This window comes from Rhinichthys klamathensis, unplaced genomic scaffold (assembly GCF_029890125.1).
Source record: "Rhinichthys klamathensis goyatoka isolate OS25496 unplaced genomic scaffold, OSU_Roscu_1.1 h1tg000204l_1, whole genome shotgun sequence".
In the NCBI taxonomy this organism is placed as follows: domain Eukaryota; kingdom Metazoa; phylum Chordata; class Actinopteri; order Cypriniformes; family Leuciscidae; genus Rhinichthys; species Rhinichthys klamathensis.
This window is the reverse complement of record NW_026606729.1, coordinates 346,242-369,286: the sequence shown is the minus strand read 5'-3', so window position 1 is coordinate 369,286 and position 23,045 is coordinate 346,242. Positions and strand designations below refer to the sequence as shown.

At 44.4% G+C, this 23,045-nt stretch overlaps 1 protein-coding gene across 9 annotated transcripts in view; it reads right to left on the bottom strand.

Moving 5' to 3' along the window:
- The window catches only part of LOC130096648 (protein shisa-6), a 90,107-nt gene extending 68,997 nt beyond the window's left edge, over positions 1–21,110 (bottom strand). For all 9 annotated transcript variants that reach the window (XM_056263237.1, XM_056263242.1, XM_056263238.1 and 6 more), the window contains exons 1-3: positions 20,427–21,110; positions 19,254–19,414; positions 4,887–4,985 (exon numbers count right to left, since the gene is read on the bottom strand). In XM_056263237.1, the coding sequence (XP_056119212.1) occupies positions 4,887–4,985; positions 19,254–19,414; positions 20,427–21,067 (901 nt within the window). In that variant the 5' untranslated portion in view covers positions 21,068–21,110. The remainder of the gene's footprint in view (positions 1–4,886; positions 4,986–19,253; positions 19,415–20,426) is intronic.
- Between the last annotated feature and the right edge of the window lie 1,935 nt (positions 21,111–23,045).

Genomic DNA, 23,045 nt, shown 5'->3' with positions numbered 1-23,045 from the left:
GAATGAACGGTGACTTTGGGATACATACGGATATGAATAATTATTAGTTCTGCTTTGATTGTCAAGTCGAGTCAGCTTTATTTCTACAGCGCTTTACGGCACAGTGTTTCAGAGCAGCTTTACAGAGATAACAGGAGAATAATGCAACACAGTTTCCAGAAGAGAAGAGCGTCTCCGTCCAGCTTCAGTGAGTTCAGTGGTGGTGCAATTCTGTTGTAAAAAAGTTATTAATTAAGAATAAGAACTAAAGGCATTAAGAGTTTTAATAAATAAGGTTCATGACGTGATGACGCAAACATGCATGACTGAACTTTTGGCCGAGGAGTTTGTTTTCTTGATCAGCCGCATGTGAAGCGTGTTCACCATGGCCGTCAGAGAGCAACACACCATTCACATGATCATGAGCACTCGACGTCTGCCCGCGCACAAGCTTCAGCACAGCGAGAGTTTGCCTCCTCGACGACCCTTCTAATCACCATGGTGAATCTCTGGGCTATTCTGGAGCACAAGGCAGAAGAGGTGAGGATGAGGAGAGCAGTGGCATGGCAACAATCAGACGACAGGACCCACAGAAACACAGCAATTTATCAAGCAGGAAAACATTCCACGACATGTCGGCTTTAGTTACGGAGAGAACAGCCATCCGACACACACACACTGAGAGAGAGCCAGAGAACGGCCATCCGACACACACACACTGAGAGAGAGCCAGAGAACGGCCATCCGACACACACACACTGAGAGAGAGCAAGAGAACAGCCATCCGACACACACACACACTGAGAGAGAGCCAGAGAACAGCCATCCGACACACACACACACTGAGAGAGAGCCAGAGAACGGCCATCCGACACACACACACTGAGAGAGAGCCAGAGAACGGCCATCCGACACACACACACTGAGAGAGAGCCAGAGAACGGCCATCCGACACACACACACTGAGAGAGAGCCAGAGAACGGCCATCCGACACACACACACACTGAGAGAGAGCCAGAGAACGGCCATCCGACACACACACACTGAGAGAGAGCCAGAGAACGGCCATCCGACACACACACACACTGAGAGAGAGCCAGAGAACAGCCATCCGACACACACACACACTGAGAGAGAGCCAGAGAACAGCCATCCGACACACACACACACTGAGAGAGAGCCAGAGAACGGCCATCCGACACACACACACTGAGAGAGAGCCAGAGAACGGCCATCCGACACACACACACTGAGAGAGAGCCAGAGAACGGCCATCCGACACACACACACACTGAGAGAGAGCCAGAGAACGGCCATCCGACACACACACACTGAGAGAGAGCCAGAGAACGGCCATCCGACACACACACACTGAGAGAGTCAGAGAACGGCCATCCGACACACACACACTGAGAGAGAGCCAGAGAACGGCCATCCGACACACACACACTGAGAGAGTCAGAGACACACACACTCTCAGTGCATCACTATCAGGAAGAGAGATGTGTTCGAAAACATTGGTTTCACTGGAATGAATCAAACGTGATCATTGTCAGAAATTGACAATTGTCACTGGGGCGGCAGTGGCTCAGTGTGTGTGTGTGTGTGTGTGTGTGTGTGTGTGTGTGATAGACCCCTAACCCCCACTGCTCCCGACGAGCTGGATGGCCTTGCATGTCTGACACCGCCGTCGGTGTGTGTGTGAGTGAGTGTGTGAATGAGTGAATGTGAGGCAATATGTAAAGTGCTTTGGTGGCCATTGGGTCTGTGAAAGCGCTATATAAATGCAGTCCATTTACCACTGTCGTCAATGGACTTACAGTCAAACCTAAATGTATTCAGACTCCTTCAACATTTCTCACATTATCACAGTTTTTTCGCTATAGTTTAGAAAATGGTGATAAATATGACAAAACAGAACTTGATATTTGACTGGTTTAGACTCTCACACATGAATTATGGTGAATATCTGTCAGCTGTTAAATATAACTGCACAATTAGATAATACCAAAGAGGTGCATTAGCAATTAAAGAAAAAACACTTCAGCAAAACATGGTCAGGTCAAAGTGTTGGAATAATTTTTGGTCCCAAATTTTATACATTTTACAGGTATTTCACTGAAGAGTGTTTGGGTATAATATGTCACAGTTTACTTTATTCTGCTCTCCTCACTTACATAAATGAACTATAGTGTCCTGCACACACTAGTAAAAAAATAAATAATAATAATATATGGTGTCTGAATAATTTTTGGTTTGACTGTATTTAATATGGCTAAACCGAGGCTGTGAGACGCTCAAGCCGCTCTGATTGTTAAATCGATGAACACTGGAAATATGTCTTTCCAAACCGGTCTTAGGAGAGCACAGCCTCATCTTCCTCCGAGTCAAGTTAAACACACTGACTTCAGTCAATAATACTGTGATTGTTGTCAATGTAGAAACTGCAGAAACATTTCAACGTCAGCAGTCTCATATCAAAACAGTTTTACCTTTATAGTTAGAGCTTATGTTACATAGTCCATGCATTATCTTTAAAGCCGTCTATATGCAAGTGCACGTCTAAAATAATGAACTTTTAGAAGATATATGCATTAAACATTTGTCATGAAAATCCCCAGGAAAAGTAAATAAGGTCCCTGTAAATGAGATAAAGCAAGATTAACTTGTCCAGGGTGAAAACAAAATGCCAATTACAGAGCATTGCAATCCGGGCTGTAGATATTGCACAGCCGTCGGAGAAATGAAGGGTGTTTTTGTCATGTTGAAACGCATCAGTCTGGAAAGCTTTCATTCACCCTGCAGCGTCCAGATCCTTTCTCTCATGTTTCATGACGACAAAAATAGCCGTCCCTTCCACCACCACCACCACCAGATGCTGAATAGGCCATTGTGAAAAGGGCACTAAAGACACATAACCCAAAAAAAAAACCGTCTCCGGCAGGTTGCAGGCAGACAGACGGGGAAATAAATGGATTTTAGGTCAATGCTTTGTTCTGGAGGAAATGGAATTGCAGTCCTAATGGAGATTGTCTTGTCCTCTCATGGTTATTTCGGTACGATCACTACGAGTTCCCCTGTTCTACGCTGGTTAAGAGCTGTTGTGTGTTATGAGCCACGACACACTCATGACGGCTATAACACTCACACCGATGCACGTCACTCCTCACCGCGTTTCCTTGCCCTTTAAAGGACTTACAGAAATGCCATTAATATTGTCAGGTTTTCATGAGCGATTCTTTTGCACAGAGAGTAGATTCATTGTTGCCAGTCTGAGTCAGCAGAGAGCGCATGAATATTAATTGCTGCATAACCAGTGAGAGCTGACACATGTGGAAGGCTTGTACGCGAGTGGGATGAAGAACGGCACCTTACCGAAGGCTATTAGATGAAGCTTGATGTTTTCATGTACGTGTTAGAAATCAGGCAGCGGCTGCAAACCTTCCACATTCTTACACAACATTCACATTACTCGTGTTAGACTGCAGATGTGGAGACGACGATGATACACACACCCTTCAAACATGTTCAAAAGCTTTCTTTTCAGTAGAAATCTTCAAAATAACATGCAGTCCAACCAAAAATTATTCAGACACCAGATATCATTTTTGATATTTCTTTACTAGTGTGTGCAGGACACTATAGTTCATTTATGTAAGTGAGGAGAGCAGAATAAAGTAAACTGTGACATATTATACCCAAACACTCTTCATACAGTGACTACCAGTAACATTTATACAAATTTGGGAGCAGAAATGATTCCTCCACTTTGAGCTGATCATGTTCTGCTGAAGTGTGTTTTCTGTAATTGCTAATGCTCTTTTTACACACAGACTGAACAACATGAAGCATTGCTTGGTCACTGGTTGAGCTAAACTGGTATTATCTAATTGTGTAGTTAAATTTAACAGCTGACAGATATTCAACATAATTCATGTGTGAGAGTCTAACAGAAGGACGGACAAAACCAGTCAAATATCCACTGATCTGATTCAGTTCTGCTCATATTTCATTACCATTTTCTAAACTATAGCGAATAAACTGTGATAATGTGACAAATGTTGAGGGTGTCTGAATAAAAAACTATTTTAAGAGAATAGGTCTTATTTGATTTTCAGTGAAGTTTATTTTTAATCCCTATGAGTGAGACGACATTAACCACTGGGACTTTTTACTGTTTACTGTATCAAATCCACTTCATCCACTGTGTTTAGAATTTCTATTGAAATAATAATCAAATGAAATTTAATTTTCATGTTTATTAAAGTTAATGCTAGAAAAATATAAATATTTAGGGTTTAAATGTGCATTTAATCATCTCCTAAATTTGGATAACATGGTTGCAAAATTTGCACATCTCATAAAAAATGAATAGAAAATAAAACAGCTTTGTTGTGAACTCTATTCTGGGAAGTGCCGTATGAAGATGGAAAACCCGGAACAGTGGAGCGGACTGATTTCTGAAAGCTTTGAGCAGTGTGTGGAAATCTCTGTAGCTCCGTTCGTTTCTTGTACATGTTTAACTCAAGCTTTGGCTTCTTTGGGAACTACCTTCGGTCACACAAACTAACAAACATTAAAGGGTCGTGAACTGAGAAATTGACATGTAAGAGGCCATTGTACTATAAAACATACTGTAAGTTTCAGAACTTGAAACTTCCTTGTTAATCTTTTATTGAAACCAAGCTGCCAAAGCGACTCCGAGTATTTCACTTCCGGGTTTTCATTACCTAATAGATGTGCATATTACAGCATAAGACTAAACGGACAGAAGAGCTTCAAGAACAGGATCACAGGATTTCAGATCAAGCCAGATTCACTGAGAATTTCTATCCAGCTGAGAAATAAAACGTTTGTTATGGACAAATGTTTTCAGTCATTAAGCAGCGAAATAGAATCACGTTACCTTTGACGTGACTTCGGCCCAGTGTTACAAAGCCGGAGGAGATGAAGTTGTGCAGGTCGTGTCCGCCTCCTCGAGTGCTCTCCTTCGAGTAATGAGCTCCTGCGAACGACATGAAGAAGATCATCATCACATGTAGAAGATCATCATCACATGTAGAAGATCATCATCACATGTAGAAGATCATCATCACATGTAGAAGATCATCATCACATGTAGAAGATCATCATCACATGTAGAAGATCATCATCACATGTAGAAGATCATCATCACATGTAGAAGATCATCGTCACATGAAGAAGATCATCATCACATGTAGAAGATCATCGTCACATGTAGAAGATCATCATCACATGTAGAAGATCATCATCACATGTAGAAGATCATCATCACATGTAGAAGATCATCATCACATGTAGAAGATCATCGTTACATGAAGAAGATCATCGTCACATGTAGAAGATCATCGTTACATGAAGAAGATCATCATCACATGTAGAAGATCATCATTACATGTAGAAGATCATCATCACATGTAGAAGATCATCATCACATGTAGAAGATCATCATCACATGTAGAAGATCATCGTCACATGTAGAAGATCATCATCACATGTAGAAGATCATCATCACATGTAGAAGATCATCATCACATGTAGAAGATCATCGTCACATGAAGAAGATCATCATCACATGTAGAAGATCATCGTCACATGTAGAAGATCATCATCACATGTAGAAGATCATCGTCACATGTAGAAGATCATCGTTACATGAAGAAGATCATCATCACATGTAGAAGATCATCATCACATGTAGAAGATCATCATCACATGTAGAAGATCATCGTCACATGAAGAAGATCATCATCACATGTAGAAGATCATCGTCACATGTAGAAGATCATCATCACATGTAGAAGATCATCATCACATGTAGAAGATCATCGTCACATGAAGAAGATCATCATCACATGTAGAAGATCATCATCACATGTAGAAGATCATCATCACATGTAGAAGATCATCACATCATCACATGTAGAAGATCATCACATCATCACATGTAGAAGATCATCACATCATCACATGTAGAAGATCATGTAGAAGATCATCATCACATGTAGAAGATCATCGTCACATGAAGAAGATCATCATCACATGTAGAAGATCATCGTCACATGTAGAAGATCATCATCACATGTAGAAGATCATCATCACATGTAGAAGATCATCGTTACATGAAGAAGATCATCGTCACATGTAGAAGATCATCGTTACATGAAGAAGATCATCATCACATGTAGAAGATCATCATTACATGTAGAAGATCATCGTCACATGTAGAAGATCATCGTCACATGTAGAAGATCATCGTCACATGTAGAAGATCATCATCACATGTAGAAGATCATCATCACATGTAGAAGATCATCATCACATGTAGAAGATCATCATCACATGTAGAAGATCATCGTCACATGAAGAAGATCATCATCACATGTAGAAGATCATCGTCACATGTAGAAGATCATCGTCACATGTAGAAGATCATCATCACATGTAGAAGATCATCATCACATGTAGAAGATCATCATCACATGTAGAAGATCATCATCACATGTAGAAGATCATCGTCACATGTAGAAGATCATCATCACATGTAGAAGATCATCATCACATGTAGAAGATCATCGTTACATGTAGAAGATCATCGTCACATGTAGAAGATCATCATCACATGTAGAAGATCATCGTTACATGTAGAAGATCATCGTCACATGTGGAAGATCATCATCACATGTAGAAGATCATCGTTACATGTAGAAGATCATCGTCACATGTAGAAGATCATCATCACATGTAGAAGATCATCATCACATGTAGAAGATCATCATCACATGTAGAAGATCATCATCACATGTAGAAGATCATCATCACATGTAGAAGATCATCATCACATGTAGAAGATCATCGTCACATGAAGAAGATCATCATCACATGTAGAAGATCATCGTCACATGTAGAAGATCATCGTCACATGTAGAAGATCATCATCACATGTAGAAGATCATCATCACATGTAGAAGATCATCATCACATGTAGAAGATCATCATCACATGTAGAAGATCATCGTCACATGTAGAAGATCATCATCACATGTAGAAGATCATCATCACATGTAGAAGATCATCGTCACATGTAGAAGATCATCGTCACATGTAGAAGATCATCATCACATGTAGAAGATCATCATCACATGTAGAAGATCATCGTCACATGTAGAAGATCATCACATCATCACATGTAGAAGATCATCGTCACATGTAGAAGATCATCATCACATGTAGAAGATCATCATCACATGTAGAAGATCATCGTCACATGTAGAAGATCATCGTCACATGTAGAAGATCATCATCACATGTAGAAGATCATCGTTACATGTAGAAGATCATCGTCACATGTAGAAGATCATCATCACATGTAGAAGATCATCGTTACATGTAGAAGATCATCGTCACATGTAGAAGATCATCATCACATGTAGAAGATCATCATCACATGTAGAAGATCATCATCACATGTAGAAGATCATCATCACATGTAGAAGATCATCATCACATGTAGAAGATCATCATCACATGTAGAAGATCATCATCACATGTAGAAGATCATCATCACATGTAGAAGATCATAATCACATGTAGAAGATCATCATCACATGTAGAAGATCATCACATCATCACATGTAGAAGATCATCATCACATGTAGAAGATCACCATCACATGTAGAAGATCATCATCACATGTAGAAGATCATCATCACATGTAGAAGATCATCATCACATGTAGAAGATCATCACATCATCACATGTAGAAGATCATCATCACATGTAGAAGATCACCATCACATGTAGAAGATCATCATCACATGTAGAAGATCATCATCACATGTAGAAGATCACCATCACATGTAGAAGATCATCATCACATGTAGAAGATCATCATCACATGTAGAAGATCATCATCACATGTAGAAGATCATCATCACATGTAGAAGATCATCGTCACATGTAGAAGATCATCATCACATGTAGAAGATCATCATCACATGTAGAAGATCATCACATCATCACATGTAGAAGATCATCATCACATGTAGAAGATCACCATCACATGTAGAAGATCATCATCACATGTAGAAGATCATCATCACATGTAGATCATCATCACATGTAGAAGATCATCGTCACATGTAGAAGATCATCATCACATGTAGAAGATCATCGTCACATGTAGAAGATCATCGTCACATGTAGAAGATCATCATCACATGTAGAAGATCATCGTCACATGTAGAAGATCATCATCACATGTAGAAGATCATCATCACATGTAGAAGATCATCATCACATGTAGAAGATCATCGTCACATGTAGAAGATCATCATCACATGTAGAAGATCATCATCACATGTAGAAGATCATCATCACATGTAGAAGATCATCACATCATCACATGTAGAAGATCATCGTTACATGTAGAAGATCATCGTCACATGTAGAAGATCATCATCACATGTAGAAGATCATCATCACATGTAGAAGATCATCATCACATGTAGAAGATCATCATCACATGTAGAAGATCATCGTCACATGTAGAAGATCATGTAGAAGATCATCATCACATGTAGAAGATCATCGTCACATGTAGAAGATCATCATCACATGTAGAAGATCATCGTCACATGTAGAAGATCATCATCACATGTAGAAGATCATCATCACATGTAGAAGATCATCACATCATCACATGTAGAAGATCATCGTAACATGTAGAAGATCATCGTCACATGTAGAAGATCATCACATCATCACATGTAGAAGATCATCATCACATGTAGAAGATCACCATCACATGTAGAAGATCATCATCACATGTAGAAGATCATCATCACATGTAGAAGATCATCATCACATGTAGAAGATCATCGTCACATGTAGAAGATCATCACATCATCACATGTAGAAGATCATCATCACATGTAGAAGATCACCATCACATGTAGAAGATCATCATCACATGTAGAAGATCATCATCACATGTAGAAGATCATCATCACATGTAGAAGATCATCATCACATGTAGAAGATCATCATCACATGTAGAAGATCATCATCACATGTAGAAGATCATCATCACATGTAGAAGATCATCGTCACATGAAGAAGATCATCATCACATGTAGAAGATCATCATCACATGTAGAAGATCATCATCACATGTAGAAGATCATCATCACATGTAGAAGATCACTGCAGTTCTTCCTTCCAGAGTAAACACCCGTCAGAAGCAGAACAGGACTAATCCCCAGTGCATTTCAAGACTTATGACTTTCCATAATTCATAGGTAAAGTCACCTTGTCCACACAACAGAATATTAGATGCTGGCACTGTCCGAGGATACCTTATATTAATTCCTGACGTTCTAATTATCAATGAAATGGCAGCATAACGATAACCTTGAGCACCATCTGGGAGTTTAGTGACGTGTTCACTCAAACATGAGCATCATGTCTACATGTTTCTGGCCTTTAGTGCCAGCAGATCTCTGAATAATTCAAATGCTCTTCATTCATGTTCACATGTCCACCCAAAAATGAGTATTCACCATTATGTTGTTTCAAACCTGCAAGCACTTCTCTTTCTTCTGCTGAACACAAAAGAAGGTATTTTGAAGAATGTCGGTAACCAAACAGTTGATGGAAGCCATTGAGTTCCATAGTAGGAAAAAAAATACTCAACTGTTTGGTTACCGACATTCTGAAAAATACCTTCTTTTGTGTTCAGCAGAGGAAAGAAACTCATACAGGTTTGAAACCACTTTCGGGTGAGTAAACGATGACAGAATTTTCATTTTGAAGTGAACGATTCCTTTAAGCTCTGAAACTTGCAGGATATTTTAATGGTACAACGTCCTCGTACAGTATATGTCTAAAGAACAAAGCAAATTTGATTTCTCATGCCATGACCCCTTTCATTAATCTATCCATCCAATAAATCCACCACTATTTAAAATCAATAAGGTGTGCTTTTCATAGCTAACCAAGAAGCACAACAGGAAGTACAAGAAGAATCAAAAGGTTGAGCTGTAGGAAACACCGAGTTAAAATGTTGTTTACAGAGTCTGTCAGATTCTCATACTGAGAGCCAGCTTGTTCAAAGACGCTTTTGCTTCGGATCACTAGGAACCGTTGGAGAAACAGAAAACAACACAGTCCTCTGAATCAAATAACTCAACATGAGGCAGGGGATACAGAACGCAATAAAGCCATGATAAACTTCTCTCACTCTAAACCCCAAGAACCCCAAGCATCTCCTGCTCAGGTGAGCCGCCTTGCCGAGAATTCATTATGCACTTCCGTTACTGACTATGAAGCTGAATTTAACTGGCTGTTATTTTGCACTCCTAAGGAAATCCCCAAAAGTGCTTAGAGAATTTGAGATGCAGTTTAAAAGAAAATGGTTTCAGAGCCAGAAACCATTAGCGAGAGTCCTTGAAGCTGCGCTTTGACCCGTGTGTGTTCGAGGAGAAACACTGTCTGTGTGTGAGGATGATGCCAAGGCCTTGCAAACCACAGGGAGAAATACACTCACACTTTATGGCCTGTCCAACTTTGATATTAATTGCTAAGTGTAGCGATGAGGAGGCTATAAGTTCAAAAATGTGTAGAGCTCTATCATCATGAAATTGCCCATTGGCGCTCCACATCTTAATTAAACTAATTACATCATAGTTTAATAAGCCAGACAAATTTTATGCATGCAATGCTGATCTCTTAAAGCAATATTTGAGCAAATACACACAAACGCCTACAGAAATGCATTCACTGCACTTCTTTCTTTCTTTCTTCCCTTATTTTGGGAGAAAGGCTGTGTTATTATTTGTTCAGGGATATTTCTAATCTAATATATTATGCATGCATGTTTCTCACTGTCAAATCATTCTTTAGTCATTTGAGATTCAGTGTGAATCCCTCTATAAGCAAAGCATTTTTTACACTTCGTCACGGCTGCCATTTTAAAACAATATTCTGTATGATTTGATAGAGAGTCCAGTTGTGGTTCATAGCATAAAAACTCTAATTATTCACAGACAGTGAAAACCAAGATCATGTTGTAAACATCATTTTGGACTAAAGTCTTTCCTTGCAGTAAACACTCTTGTGAATCAGTGCGTGTGAACACGCGTTTTCTCTGTGAGTTGATTCAGTTCACAGCAGTGCAATTACACACGCTTCTGTGGAGGCCGTCACTGGCCCTTAACATCGACCCGGGACTGGCCCGCTCTCTGAGGAAAACACTGGCAAACACTGGCCCTTAACATCGACCCGGGACCGGCCCGCTCACTGAGGAAAACACTGGCAAATACTGGCCCTTAACATCGACCCGGGACCGGCCCGATCACTGAGGAAAACACTGGCAAACACTGGCCCATAACATCGACCCGGGACCGGCCCGCTCTCTGAGGAAAACACTGGCAAACACTGGCCCTTATCATCAACCCGGGACCGGCCCGATCACTGAGGAAAACACTGGCAAACACTGGCCCTTAACATCGACCCGGGACCGGCCCGATCACTGAGGAAAACACTGGCAAACACTGGCCCTAAACATCGACCCGGGACCGGCCCGAACACTGAGGAAAACACTGGCAAACACTGGCCCTTAACATCGACCCGGGACCGGCCCGATCACTGAGGAAAACACTGGCAAACACTGGCCCTTAACATCGACCCGGGACCGGCCCGATCACTGAGGAAAACACTGGCAAACACTGGCCCTTAACATCGACCTGGGACCGGCCCGCTCCCTGAGGAAAACACTGGCAAACACTGGCCCTTAACATCGACCCGGGACCGGCCCCATCACTGAGGAAAACACTGGCAAACACTGGCCCTTAACATCGACCCGGGACCGGCCCGCTCCCTGAGGAAAACACTGGCAAACACTGGCCCTTAACATTGACCCGGGACCGGCCCGCTCTCTGAGGAAAACACTGGCAAACACTGGCCCTTAACATCGACCCGGGACCGGCCCGCTCTCTGAGGAAAACACTGGCGAACACTGGCCCTTAACATCGACCCGGGACCGGCCCGCTCCCTGAGGAAAACACTGGCAAACACTGGCCCTTATCATCAACCCGGGACCGGCCCGATCACTGAGGAAAACACTGGCAAACACTGGCCCTTAACATCGACCCGGGACCGGCCCGCTCTCTGAGGAAAACACTGGCAAACACTGGCAAACACTGGCCCTTAACATCGACCCGGGACCGGCCCGATCACTGAGGAAAACACTGGCAAACACTGGCCCTTAACATCGACCCGGGACCGGCCTGCTCTCTGAGGAAAACACTGACAAACACTGGCCCTTAACATCGACCCGGGACCGGCCCGCTCCCTGAGGAAAACACTGGCAAACACTGGCCCTTAACATCGACCCGGGACCGGCCCGCTCACTGAGGAAAACACTGGCAAACACTGGCCCTTAACATCGACCCGGGACCGGCCCGCTCCCTGAGGGAAAACACTGGCAAATACTGGCCCTTAACATCGACCCGGGACCGGCCCGCTCTCTGAGGAAAACACTGGCAAACACTGGCCCTTAACATTGACCCCGGACCGGCCCGCTCTCTGAGGAAAACACTGGCAAACACTGGCCCTTAACATCGACCCGGGACCGGCCCGCTCTCTGAGGAAAACACTGGCAAACACTGGCCCTTAACATCGACCCGGGACCGGCCCGCTCTCTGAGGAAAACACTGGCAAACACTGGCCCTTAACATCGACCCGGGACCGGCCTGATCACTGAGGAAAACACTGGCAAACACTGGCCCTTAACATCGACCCGGGACCGGCCCGCTCTCTGAGGAAAACACTGGCAAATACTGGCCCTCAACATCGACCCGGGACCGGCCCGCTCACTGAGGAAAACACTGGCAAACACTGGCCCTTAACATCGACCCGGGACCGGCCCGCTCTCTGAGGAAAACACTGGCAAACACTGGCCCTTAACATCGACCCGGGACCGGCCCGCTCTCTGAGGAAAACACTGGCAAACACTGGCCCTTAACATCGACCCGGGACCGGCCTGCTCCCTGAGGAAAACACTGGCAAACACTGGCCCTTATCATCAACCCGGGACCGGCCCGATCACTGAGGAAAACACTGGCAAACACTGGCCCTTAACATCGACCCGGGACCGGCCCGCTCTCTGAGGAAAACACTGGCAAACACTGGCCCTTAACATCGACCCGGGACCGGCCCGCTCCCTGAGGAAAACACTGGCAAACACTGGCCCTTATCATCAACCCGGGACCGGCCCGATCACTGAGGAAAACACTGGCAAACACTGGCCCTTAACATCGACCCGGGACCGGCCCGCTCTCTGAGGAAAACACTGGCAAACACTGGCCCTTAACATCGACCCGGGAACGGCCCGCTCTCTGAGGAAAACACTGGCAAACACTGGCCCTTAACATCAACCCGGGACCGGCCCGCTCCCTGAGGAAAACACTGGCAAACACTGGCCCTTATCATCAACCCGGGACCGGCCCGCTCCCTGAGGAAAACACTGGCAAACACTGGCCCTTAACATCGACCCGGGACCGGCCCGCTCCCTGAGGAAAACACTGGCAAACACTGGCCCTTATCATCAACCCGGGACCGGCCCGATCACTGAGGAAAACACTGGCAAACACTGGCCCTTAACATCGACCCGGGACCGGCCCGCTCTCTGAGGAAAACACTGGCAAACACTGGCCCTTAACATCGACCCGGGACCGGCCCGCTCCCTGAGGAAAACACTGGCAAACACTGGCCCTTATCATCAACCCGGGACCGGCCCGATCACTGAGGAAAACACTGGCAAACACTGGCCCTTAACATCGACCCGGGACCGGCCCGCTCTCTGAGGAAAACACTGGCAAACACTGGCCCTTAACATCGACCCGGGACCGGCCCGCTCACTGAGGAAAACACTGGTAAACACTGGCCCTTAACATCGACCCGGGACCGGCCCGCTCCCTGAGGAAAACACTGGCAAACACTGGCCCTTAACATCGACCCGGGACCGGCCCGCTCACTGAGGAAAACACTGGCAAACACTGGCCCTTAACATCGACCCGGGACCGGCCCGCTCCCTGAGGAAAACACTGGCAAACACTGGCCCTTAACATCGACCCGGGACCGGCCCGATCACTGAGGAAAACACTGGCAAACACTGGCCCTTATCATCGACCCGGGACCGGCCCGCTCCCTGAGGAAAACACTGGCAAACACTGGCCCTTAACATCGACCCGGGACCGGCCTGCTCTCTGAGGAAAACACTGGCAAACACTGGCCCTTATCATCAACCCGGGACCGGCCCGATCACTGAGGAAAACACTGGCAAACACTGGCCCTTAACATCGACCCGGGACCGGCCCGCTCTCTGAGGAAAACACTGGCAAACACTGGCCCTTAACATCGACCCGGGACCGGCCCGCTCCCTGAGGAAAACACTGGCAAACACTGGCCCTTATCATCAACCCGGGACCGGCCCGATCACTGAGGAAAACACTGGCAAACACTGGCCCTTAACATCGACCCGGGACCGGCCCGCTCTCTGAGGAAAACACTGGCAAACACTGGCCCTTAACATCGACCCGGGATCGGCCCGCTCTCTGAGGAAAACACTGGCAAACACTGGCCCTTAACATCGACCCGGGACTGGCCCGCTCCCTGAGGAAAACACTGGCAAACACTGGCCCTTATCATCAACCCGGGACCGGCCCGATCACTGAGGAAAACACTGGCAAACACTGGCCCTTAACATCGACCCGGGACCGGCCCGATCACTGAGGAAAACACTGGTAAACACTGGCCCTTAACATCGACCCGGGACCGGCCCGATCACTGAGGAAAACACTGGCAAACACTGGCCCTTAACATCGACCCGGGATCGGCCCGATCACTGAGGAAAACACTGGTAAACACTGGCCCTTAACATCGACCCGGGACCGGCCCGATCACTGAGGAAAACACTGGCAAACACTGGCCCTTAACATCGACCCGGGACCGGCCCGCTCTCTGAGGAAAACACTGGCAAACACTGGCCCTTAACATCGACCCGGGACCGGCCCGCTCACTGAGGAAAACACTGGTAAACACTGGCCCTTAACATCGACCCGGGACCGGCCCGCTCTCTGAGGAAAACACTGGCAAACACTGGCCCTTAACATCGACCCGGGACCGGCCCGCTCACTGAGGAAAACACTGGCAAACACTGGCCCTCAACATCGACCCGGGACCGGCCCGCTCACTGAGGAAAACACTGGTAAACACTAGGGGTGGGAATCTCTAGGCACCTCACGATTCGATTCGATTACGATTCAGAGGGCTGCGATTCGATGCTAAATCGATTATCAGAATCTTTTTTTTGTGTGTGTGTGACTATAAATACTTTGCTTTAAAAGTACAAAGTAATGACCCATAAAGAATTAACGTACAATATATTTTATTAACATTGCAAAGAACCAACAGGAAAATACATGTGTGTCTGAACTAGCAGCAGCATATTTGTAGTAAATTAATAATATAACAACGACCGGTAACGTTACAGCCGAGTGTTTTTCCTCCTCTGGCTGGAAACGTGTCATTTGGCTTCATGTGTCTTGTTTCCGAAATATTTTAGTTTTACTCTACAAGGCTTACAACTAGTGTGGCTCTTGTCCAGCTCCTTTCCCCCTTCAACTTCAGAAGGCAAAATATTTCCACACGTCAGCTTTTAACGAGGAGGGTGTTTGGATTTGGCGCTCAGCCATCGCGTCCGCGTCTGTTATGTGCACGCCACAGACGGTCCGGCCACTGCACTTCCGCGCTTCAGAGTTCCGTCTTTCGCGTTCCGTCAATATTACGTTATTAATAATAATTTTTTTTTGAAAATCGATTTTTGACAATTGTGAATCGATTCAGAATCGTCCACGTCCGCATCGCGATGCATCTAAGAATCGATTTTTTCCCCCACCCCTAGTAAACACTGGCCCTTAACATCGACCCGGGACCGGCCCGCTCTCTGAGGAAAACACTGGCAAACACTGGCCCTTAACATCGACCCGGGACCGGCCCGCTCTCTGAGGAAAACACTGGCAAACACTGGCCCTTAACATCGACCCGGGACCGGCCCGCTCCCTGAGGAAAACACTGGCAAATACTGGCCCTTAACATCTACCCGGTACCGGCCCGCTCTCTGAGGAAAACACTGGCAAATACTGGCCCTTAACATCGACCCGGGACCGGCCCGCTCCCTGAGGAAAACACTGGCAAATACTGGCCCTTAACATCGACCCGGGACCGGCCCGCTCACTGAGGAAAACACTGGCAAATACTGGCCCTTAACATCTACCCGGTACCGGCCCGCTCTCTGAGGAAAACACTGGCAAATACTGGCCCTTAACATCGACCCGGGACCGGCCCGCTCCCTGAGGAAAACACTGGCAAATACTGGCCCTTAACATCTACCCGGTACCGGCCCGCTCTCTGAGGAAAACACTGGCAAATACTGGCCCTTAACATCTACCCGGTACCGGCCCGCTCTCTGAGGAAAACACTGGCAAATACTGGCCCTTAACATCGACCCGGGACCGGCCCGCTCCCTGAGGAAAACACTGGCAAACACTGGCCTCGCTGACCGGGAATGAGATATCTGACAAGGCAAAGTCACCCAGACCGTGAATGCAACACACACAGCTGCGTACATGTGAAGGGTTTCATACAAACTCAGCTCAACATCAACTTCTGGAATAATGCTGATTACCACAAAAGGAATTTAGAGTAAAAACAAAGAATAATTCTGAAAAAGCACAAATCTGTCTTACACTGAGCCACTTACGAAGGGTTAAAATATAAACTCTGTTTCAATAGTATAGCCACAACACATAAACAATATACCTGCTGCCATGAGTGTGGGTGAAAAAGAAAAAGCTTATTATCCTTGTGTAACAAATAATTCCAATTATACCTTCACTGTCATGACAACATAACGACTAAAACCCCAAAACGACCGTGTAAATGATGAGAGCAACTTTGCAGCTCAAATAATACACACTCTTTAACAGAAGAAGGATGCAAGTGCTGTTTTATAATTAGAAGCATCACATTTTTGTGTTTCCTCCAAAATCCTCCAAAATTGGCCTCACTGTAACTATTATTTTTGCTTTTGTGGTCGGCATCATCGTCATCATCATCATCATACCACAAATGCTGTCAAACTGGTATTGCAACAGCTAATGAATGGAGAAAAGAGCCAGAAGATCTCGAGCGTCTCATGACCTCCGCTGCCATATCGACCCTGATCCCAGGTCAGGGGTCAAGTGCTCTCATTTACGTCATCCTGCACTTCAAGGTCACTTTGTAATGAGGCTAAGGAAAATATGCAGTATAAATCTCCCTTAGAGTGCTTTATAAGGGGTTTCAGGAGCTATAGATCTGCGGGAGAGATTGGTGTTCAACATAAATCTCCTTCAGTTTGTGGTTGTTGCCATATGAGTGACATTTATCTCCCTTAAGTCAAAGCTGCCATTTGCGTGATCATAACTCATGAGAACGTCCAACAAAGTCCCTCCGTGACCTTGAACATAATGAAATTCAGCACAAATTCTGAACGGCTCATCTGTAATGGACTCCCATGTAAATATGGCATGAGAAGTCAGAGTTAACCTGGCGGATCACATGACAAGAACACATGCTGCAATGAGATCAACATGATGTATAACCCATCAATAGCCGTCCAAACTCAGCCCAGACGCCTAATCCAAAACAAAATTTGGGCTGTCAGTGAAAATTTAATAGATGTCTAAACCAGAGCCCAAGAATAGACTAGTCATCAATTACATAACAATGAGTGAAGAAGTGAAATTAATGAGTGAAATAAAATGAGTGAAGAAATGAAACAAAACACCTTGTAATCACTGTTTACTTTGCTTACATGATGGAATATCATACGCAAGTTATTTTGGCAAAAATTCATGTAACCAAACTCAAGTTTATTTTGGCTAGAAGTGTGTTACTCATAGCCGGACTATATCGGGTCTATAGTTAATCTACTCATAGCTGGACTATATCGGGTCTATAGTTAACCTACTCATAGCCGGACTATATCGGGTCTATAGTTAACCTACTCATAGCTGGACTATATCGGGTCTATAGTTAATCTACTCATAGCTGGACTATATCGGGTCTGTAGTTAACCTACTCATAGCTGGACTATATCGGGTCTATAGTTAATCTACTCATAGCTGGACTATATCGGGTCTATAGTTAACCTACTCATAGCTGGACTATATCGGGTCTATAGTTAACCTACTCATAGCCGGACTATATTGGGTCTATAGTTAACCTAGATGGGGAAATGATGGCTATTGCTTGCTGGGAGGCGTCTGGCACACGGCCTGCAGCGAAACACACGCAGTCCAACACGAGCCCCTGATACTCATGCTCACATTAGCCAATATCATAACTGTGACTGAAGCTTGTCCAAAGTCTATCCAGCGTCCCACAGAGACGGCTGTTAAGACATCATAGGAGGTGCAGATGCAAACACTCTTCCAAACGTGGCTTGATTAGTTAAGATGCCAACTCTGATGTCTCACTTTGACAAAATACTCAGACTGCAATCCCAGAGTACATGCATTCAAGGAAGAAAAAAAATCCAAGGTGGCAGATGAGACGAGAGAAATGCTTTACAAATAATAATAATAATAAAAAATCATGCTAAAAACTATGTATTAAAAACACTTCAGTGTAATTAAAAACAGATTTTTATTTGTTCATGCTATGTGTTTTTATGATTATGTAGATTGTTCCGAATCGGACGACACTTGGGGACATTTAATTTAATATCCAACAATATTATTGATCTCCTGTATTGACAGCATTATATGAGAACTGAACTGAGCTGGACGATGACATCACGGTTTCTCCAGAGCGGCTGTATATATAAATGAACTAAATCAATAACTTTTTTACAACAGAAATGAAGCATCACTGAACTTAAGCTGGACTGTGACGCTATTCTCTTCTGAAAACAAAATTTGTTGCATTATTCTCCTGTTATCTCTGTAACGCTGCTCTGAAACACTCTGTACTGTAAAAAGCGCTATAGAAATAAAGCTGACTTGACTTGCGAGGTTGTGTGATGTTAGCATCACTAGCTTTTGGAACAGAGCTCAGGTAAATCAGTCAAGTGTTTCATTAAACTGACCAAACACTACAACCGTGGGAGAGCCAGGCATGGATGTTAGCCTGGCGTCAGGCCACTCACCGTGATTGGATTTGGAGCTGTGGACGGGGGTGTAGTGGTTTTTGGAGCCCGTTCGCTGTGGCGTGTCGTCTTTGGAGGAGCTGTTCATCGCAGCAAAGTTCTCACAGTCGTACTGAGATATAGGAATCGGTCCTTGTTGTCTAAGTATATCTGCAAGGGCTCTGTGGAGAATCGGAGAAATACATCAGCTTACAACGTTCAGGTGAAAGATCACCTCTCTACTCTACTCTAATCTGACTGGATTTGCAGAGAAAGAAAGAAAGAAAAAAGAAAGAAAGAAAGGTTGGTGTATAAATAAGTGTTAATCATCAGTGAGCCTCGTCTCTGGAGAACACTGGAAGCCCAGAGGATCTGAACTCGCTGCGTTATGAAAGTCACAGTTCGCTCTGTTCATGTTTACCGTTACCTGAGAAATTCAATTATTTCTGCATTAGTTGCCCTGCAGTGGCTGAGCGGACAGAAGAGTCAACAGCACACTTTCATATTACATACATTTTCTGTTTGTTTGTTTGTTTGCTTGTTTATTTGTGCGTTCCAGCGTAGACTATATAATACAGGCCAGTTTTTAGCAGATAGCGTTTTCAAAGCAAGAGCAAGACGTCCGACTACATAACGTTTTATACGTTCACCTGTGACCATGTAATGTGAATCGAAAGCTCTGTGTTCAACCCAGCCATTCACATGGGATGAAGGAAGAAGTTCTGCATTATATTATCACATTATTCTACACTCTCAAAAATAACGGTGGATTTGCAGCAATGCAACAAAAGGAACAAAAAACAGATGTGAGATAATAGACATTATGAAACCACAGATTAAGGAAATTGATTTTACATTCACATCTAATATAACCAAAACTTTGCAATTAAAATGTTCTGAAGCCCTCCTTGCTGATGCTGTGGATACACACTCCTGAATCTGACCAAACCGAACGAACCCTAAACCCTCTCCCTCTAACACTAGATGAAGGCTGTTGGCTCGAGAGCTACTGGTGCATATAAAAACACATCACACACACAGCCCTGTAAGAGTGTGTGATGCTCCATATGGAGGAACAACCGAGATACTGCAGATGGACAGATCTCTTCAATCCAGTCCACAGGAATATGAGCATGTTGTTACGGTGTCGGAGAACTACAGTTTCTACAGAACTACGGGAGGTGCGCTGCTCACCTGTGGATGTTCATTTCCTGAGGAGGTTGGGTTGCTTTGTCATAAGCGACTTTAGTGGAAACCCCGAGGACTATTATAAAAGCGATGACCCCACAGGTGATGTAGACCGCGGTGTTGGTTTGGTCCATGCTGGGGTCGTAAGTATCACCTGTTGGTGTAGGGGAAGGGGGCGCAGTTTTCACCCAGTCCGGTTTGTTGTAGTTCTTGCATGTTCTCTGGTCTAACCGGTTGCCTTTAAACTGGCAGCAGAAGCGCAGGTAGCAGGACCCGCAACAGTAGCGGTGATCGGTGTTATTGCACTCGAACTCCTTGTCGAACTGGCCGCTCACGTCGTAGTACCCGAGGCAGGTCTCGTGCGCGCGCGCCTGGATGACGCGCTGCGTGGACGCGGGCGTCGCGACGGTGGTTCCGTTCAGTTCCTTTGGTTTCTGCGTTCTTTTGGGCGCAGGTTTGGCTCGTTTGGCAGTCAGGGTGCAGAACACGTTGAGCGGGTCCAGATAAATGAGCAGCAGCAGAAAGTGTCGAATCCCCATGGCGCGGCGCGTCGGGAACGCTCGCGGTGGCTTCGGCTTCAGGCGCGTTGATCCTCTGCGGTCCGCATGCCTGATGATGTGCAGATTCCGATGAAAGGCGCCATTCATTCACGGAGATCTCCTCCCCTCATCCTGGTTTAATCAGTCACTGGGAGTCACTGGTGGATCTCCGACGAGCTCCTGTCAGACCAGCCTTTACACGTCACTATCCATCTCGCTCTGGAAGAAGTAGAGACGAACTTAATTGTTAGCTAATTAAATGATTAGACACTAACTCTGACAAATGTATCAGACTAAAACGAGCTCACTCGCATCATTGCCAGATTTCTTTCTATTAACCATGTTGTTGTTTTTTACACATGGGTAATATTTTATCTATCATCGCATTTTTTGTGGTACATTGTGTTTCCCCATTTTTAAACTGCATATGGCAATATATCGGTCTGATATGGCAAACGATGCATTCGATGCATCATAGACAAACTATAGGGACAATAATATCACTTTACATGTAAAACAATATAATGCATTAAAAGCTATTTTATGTGGATTTCGATTGTGGATTTTCTTTCTATTAAATGCTTCTATATGTATATATATAGTCGCCTACACATTGCTTTTCTAATTTCCTTACATACGCTAAAAATCTCGATAACAATATATAAACAATACATTCGCGTTCCAAATTGATCAACACGTATATTACTGTTTTCATCGCTTTTATGCGGTTACATAATGAGTGCAGTCCTTCCTCAGCACTTACCGTGACTCTCTGCTTCAGTCGGGTGTGTGGAGTGTGTGTGGCAGTCAGTCTCCTGTCCCGAACACACTCACACACTCACTGACGGTCCGCCTACAGTCTCTCGGCCGCTCCTGCATCAAACACACACACACACACACACACTCTCTCTCTCTCTCTCTCTCTCTCTCTCTCTCTCTCTCTCTCTCTCTCTCTCTCTCTCTCTCTCTCTCTCTCTCTCTGGGTCTTAATTTCCTCCCTACACACATTGCCACACCTATTCATCAGCTCTTATTACGTGCCATTTGATAAACTTGCAAAGCCTTTTTATATGAATAGACATTGCATGGATTTATTTCTTCTGTGTGCGGAAAGTGCTGAACAAAATCTGCAAACAGCACTGAATAGATTTCCTTTAGCAGTCTGAATCCTATCTCTCACTCCTGCACGCGTTCATTGATTTCAGTTCCTGCAGACTTTTTGCCAGTCCTGGGAAACAGCAGTCATATGAAGTCACTCGAAGCATAAAGGTTGTTGTGTGGCAGACTGAAGGAATACATGTGCGCTGCCCTGGATTACATGTGTGTGTTCAGGACTCTCTGTATATTCAGTCTAGCTGTTCTCTGTCCCATGAATCGCTCCTATGCGCCTTAATGGTGACATATTATGCCCCTTTTCACAAGATGTAATATAAATCTATGGTCTCCCCAGAATCTGCCTGTGAAATTTCAGCTCAAAATACCAGATCATATATTATTGCTGGTCAAATTTGCCCCTTCTTGGGTGTGAGCAAAAACGCGTCGTTTATGTGTGTGTCCCTTTAAATGCAAATGAGCTTTAGCTCCGCCTCCGTTCAGAAGAGGGCGGAGAATGAAGGTAATATGATGCCATAAAGAATTGCATGCGCAGGGTAGATTTGTGAAATTGTAAGTTGAGTTAAAAATGCTCTAACTGTTGCTCTGGTCTTCGTCAACAACACGCGCTTGCACCCCCTGCTGGCGAGGTCGACTAACAGCAGATGGACAGTATGCTCGGTAATCCACTGCTTTTCCTGCAGTTCCTGGATGTCAACGTTGAATTTACTGTTGAATTTTAACCACTGAATTTGTGGAAGCGAAATAAAATGGACCGAAAATTGCCTGTTGAATATTATAGGTTGTATTTTTAAACAGTTTGAATATTTTGGAAGTTAAATATGACAGGTGAATATGGATTACTGAATTTTTAATAATGAAAATGTGTTTAAAATGTTTTAAAGTGAAATATTCAAAGGTTAAATATTCAACCATGTTGAATTTCAGCCCTTAAAAATGCAAGCCCTAAAAATACAATACATTAAAATGCAAG